The sequence below is a fragment of the Morone saxatilis genome, unplaced genomic scaffold, assembly GCF_004916995.1.
Source record: "Morone saxatilis isolate NCDOM2014 unplaced genomic scaffold, NCSU_SB_2.0 Contig0, whole genome shotgun sequence".
Taxonomy (NCBI): Eukaryota; Metazoa; Chordata; class Actinopteri; family Moronidae; genus Morone; species Morone saxatilis.
In genome coordinates this window covers 9725204-9728684 of record NW_023339650.1, presented here as the reverse complement: position 1 = coordinate 9728684, position 3481 = coordinate 9725204, and the positions used below count along the sequence as shown (strand labels likewise).

General features: G+C 38.4%; 1 protein-coding gene across 1 annotated transcript in view; it reads left to right on the top strand.

The window, feature by feature from the left end:
* pola1 (polymerase (DNA directed), alpha 1) overlaps positions 1–3274 on the top strand; it is a gene marked incomplete at its 3' end in the record, with an annotated part of 42550 nt that extends 39276 nt beyond the window's left edge. Inside the window, 1 exon segment of the mRNA XM_035653674.1 lies at positions 3178–3274. Within this exon segment, the coding sequence (XP_035509567.1) occupies positions 3178–3274 (97 nt within the window).
* Positions 3275–3481: the final 207 nt, after the last annotated feature.

The following is a 3481-nucleotide window of genomic DNA, read 5'->3' as shown; positions in this document are numbered from 1 at the left end:
AATTTAAAAAAAAAAAAAAAAAAAAAAAAAAAAAAATTATTTAATTTATTTCCCATCACTGCTGCAATTATTAGGGGTTGGTACATTGAGATATAAATAGCTGGTGGCGGTAATTTTCCAGTTAGGTGCCATTAAAACAATTCAGAAAGTGTGCAACAAGATGATGTATTTAAATGAGCATCAGTCAAACTTCAAAGTGAAAGCATTGTGAGAAAACACAAAGGCAATATGAATTTATGTTCGTGTCAATAATTCATTTGAGGAAGGTTTCAGTTTTTCACGGTACCAACTTTTCCACCAGCCAAAAGTTAAAAACAGGTGGATTTTATTTCTCTGTTGCTTTTAAAAGTCGCCTATGCAGTTCGTCTGATTTACGTTGGTACATTGTTTGCAAATTGATATGCAAAATGAGATTACGCTGGTAAATTCCTTTTTATGAGTGAAACGGAAGATGTGAAGTGTGTTTTAGGGTAAGTTGTCCACTGTACTGGAGCCTGACGGGCAGCCTGAGAGTGAAGTAAACTGGATGCCTGTGTTGTCTTTGTAGAGGTCTCTCTCTCGGTAGCTTCTAACACCTTGGTCTTGAGTGAGAGAATGCACTGTCTGTAAAAGTTGTGTGTGTATGTGGGGGTTACCTCCCACAGTGCTGAACAGAAATCAATTAGTTTGGTGAATGTGTGGGAGCGAGCCCCCTCAACCGCCTTTGTCACGATGTGTTGAAAACACTGCTACCACTGAATACTTACACCTCACACGCGGCAAACACACACACACACACACACACACACAACACACACATCACACACACCACTGGAGGCTGAACCAGCAGTGGACACAGCACACACAGCGCGCAATGAAGAGGGGTAATATTGTGTAATTAAGGATTCCTTTCAGGCTGAGGGAAGTTCAAATAGAGCTGTTTGTCTGGCCAGATAGAGTGAAAGCTCTGCACCTCTGTGTGTGTGTGGTGTGTGTGTGTGTGTGTGTGTGTGTGTGTGTTTGCGCCAATATACATGTATGTGTGTTGGCGTCCTAAGCTAGGACCGCAGAGAATTAATCATTAGCGAAATACTCCTGTCCCCCCACCTCATCCCTACATTATCAATAAACAGCACCCTGAGAATGGCAAACACTTGTTGACTCCTCACTCTCTCCAACACTCATAACACACACACACCACACACACACACACACACTGTTTCAGTCCTTTCCTCCTCTGTCCCGCTGTCTTTGGCAAAATGAGAGATTCGCTTGTTTCCTGAACCACCCAATTCTTCTTTTTTTTCTCCTTTTTCTTTAAACCCCTCCCATCTAAACACCGTTGCCATGGCATTTTAACAAATTATTGCAATTACCCTCGTCATGCGGTCGCCCCTGAAACGGCTGAGGGGCAAGAGAAGAAGGGGGAGGGAGGAGAGAGAAAGGGTGAATGAAGACCAGAGAAGGTGATAATCCTGTTTTGAACAAAAGGTCAATTTGTTGAATAGAGAGCTTTGATTAAGCGGAGGAGGTACAAGTGGAACCGTTTGAGCTCTATTCAGTGGTGTGGTGTGTGTGTGTTGTGTGTGTGGTGTGTGTGTGTGTGTGTGTGGAGAGAGAGTATGTTTTGAAGTAGACCGATTTAAGGTCTATTCATTTAGAGCTGGAAGTGTTGACTGCTGAAGCACAAAAAAACTTAGAGCTCTTTCTTAGTGTTAGTGTGTGTGTGTGTGCAGGTGGATTCCTCTTGGTACAGGAGTCATGTCAAAGTCTCCTCTTACTAACATTAACAAAAAAGATGAAACATTTATAGATTAGCAGATGACAGAACTTTTTTACGATTAAGTCATTTTTTAATTTCACAGTTTTTTATTCTCAAATGTGAAATACTTTGCAATTTGAAGACTCAGCTTTGGGCTTTTGGAATTGTGAAGGACATTTCAAACTAATTTCTCACCCTTTAGTAGAACTAAACGATTAATCAATTAATTGAGAAAATTATTATTAAGATATTGATAACTGAAAAATGAACAATTCGATGCACCCCGATTAACAATACCTTACCAGAAATACTAAAAGAAGTTCAGACAAGGACTAACTAATGATATTTTTCTGAATCCTGTTAATCTTTTATGTCATAAAATGTAAAAGAAAATAGTGAAAAATGCTAATATAATTGAGTAGCTGCTTTTAAGTCTAACAGGAAAAAAATATTCTTCAAAACGATAAACGTGTCTGGAGGGGGATTTTAAATTTTGGGTCCTGCCCATGAAAAAGTTACTTCCACCAAAATTTAGTTTGTAATTAATGGACAGTATAGGGTACCTGCTGCTGCCTCCGTGTTGACATTTTAACAAGTTTAGGAAAGCTGGCCTGTGTGAATTGGTTCTGTTACATCGGTCTCGTAATAAGACAGAATTTTGTTTCTTGGGTCATTCAATAAAATTTTGCCAAAACTTCGGGGTGTCCAAAAAACAAGTGTCCAATCATCGTGCACCAAACATGTATATATTATATATAATAAATATTATATATTATATATATATATATAGTTAAATTATATATATATATATATATATATTTGAACGTTCACACAATGTTCCCTCTTACATGCAGTGAAATGTTCACAGTGTGGACTCAGCTGTCATTAAGAATAGCCGCACTGCAACACGAGCAGGCTGACGAAACACATTAAAGACAGGATTGGATTTTGGTCGTCTTTATTTTAGCCGATTTAGCGGATCCATTAAAATATTCCCCAATCAGCCCTGATTTTTATGTAAATGTGACTGCATTCGCAACCATTTTGTAACCAGGTTGTTGACACTTGTTGATGCATCAATCTGCTATGCTGGCAACATCCTTATTAATTGGATTGGGTATCAGCCATGACATGACTCACTCACATAAAATACAGTTTCTGTGTTAATGTTATTATAAAATGCAATGTTTCTGCTATCAGTCACAAGGATTATTGTGGCACTAAAGAAGTGACTCAGTGGCTCCCTACGCTATATTTCACTTCGAATGGGTTTCATACAGTGAGGTAAACAGATTTTAATCTTTATCTGAAGCTCGCTATCGACCACAAAACGTTTTTGCCACAATATTTTTTTATTATTAACATTAACATTGTGCGTCCCCTTCCCCTTCCCCTTGTGTTTAATCTGTGTTGGTCTGTGTGTGTTTCCTCCACAGTACTCCGAGAAGGCCCTGTACAACCAGCTGTGCTTCTACAGGTTCATCTTTGACTGGGATTATGCTGCTGCCAAAGTACTTCAGGGTGATGAGAGAAGTAAGACTGCACACACGTACATGTTTTCTTACACTTCTGTTGGGTCTTGTACATAACTTTCAAAAGTCTTCTTTTATTTGTTATGTGATTAATTCCCAAAGGTTTGTGCAGTGCTAGTTGTGAAAACAGGCCTGCTTCTTTAAATTAAAATGTATTCCTTTTTCTTTTCTTTTTTTGCAGTTTTTTTTGTTGTTTTTTTTTTTTGCA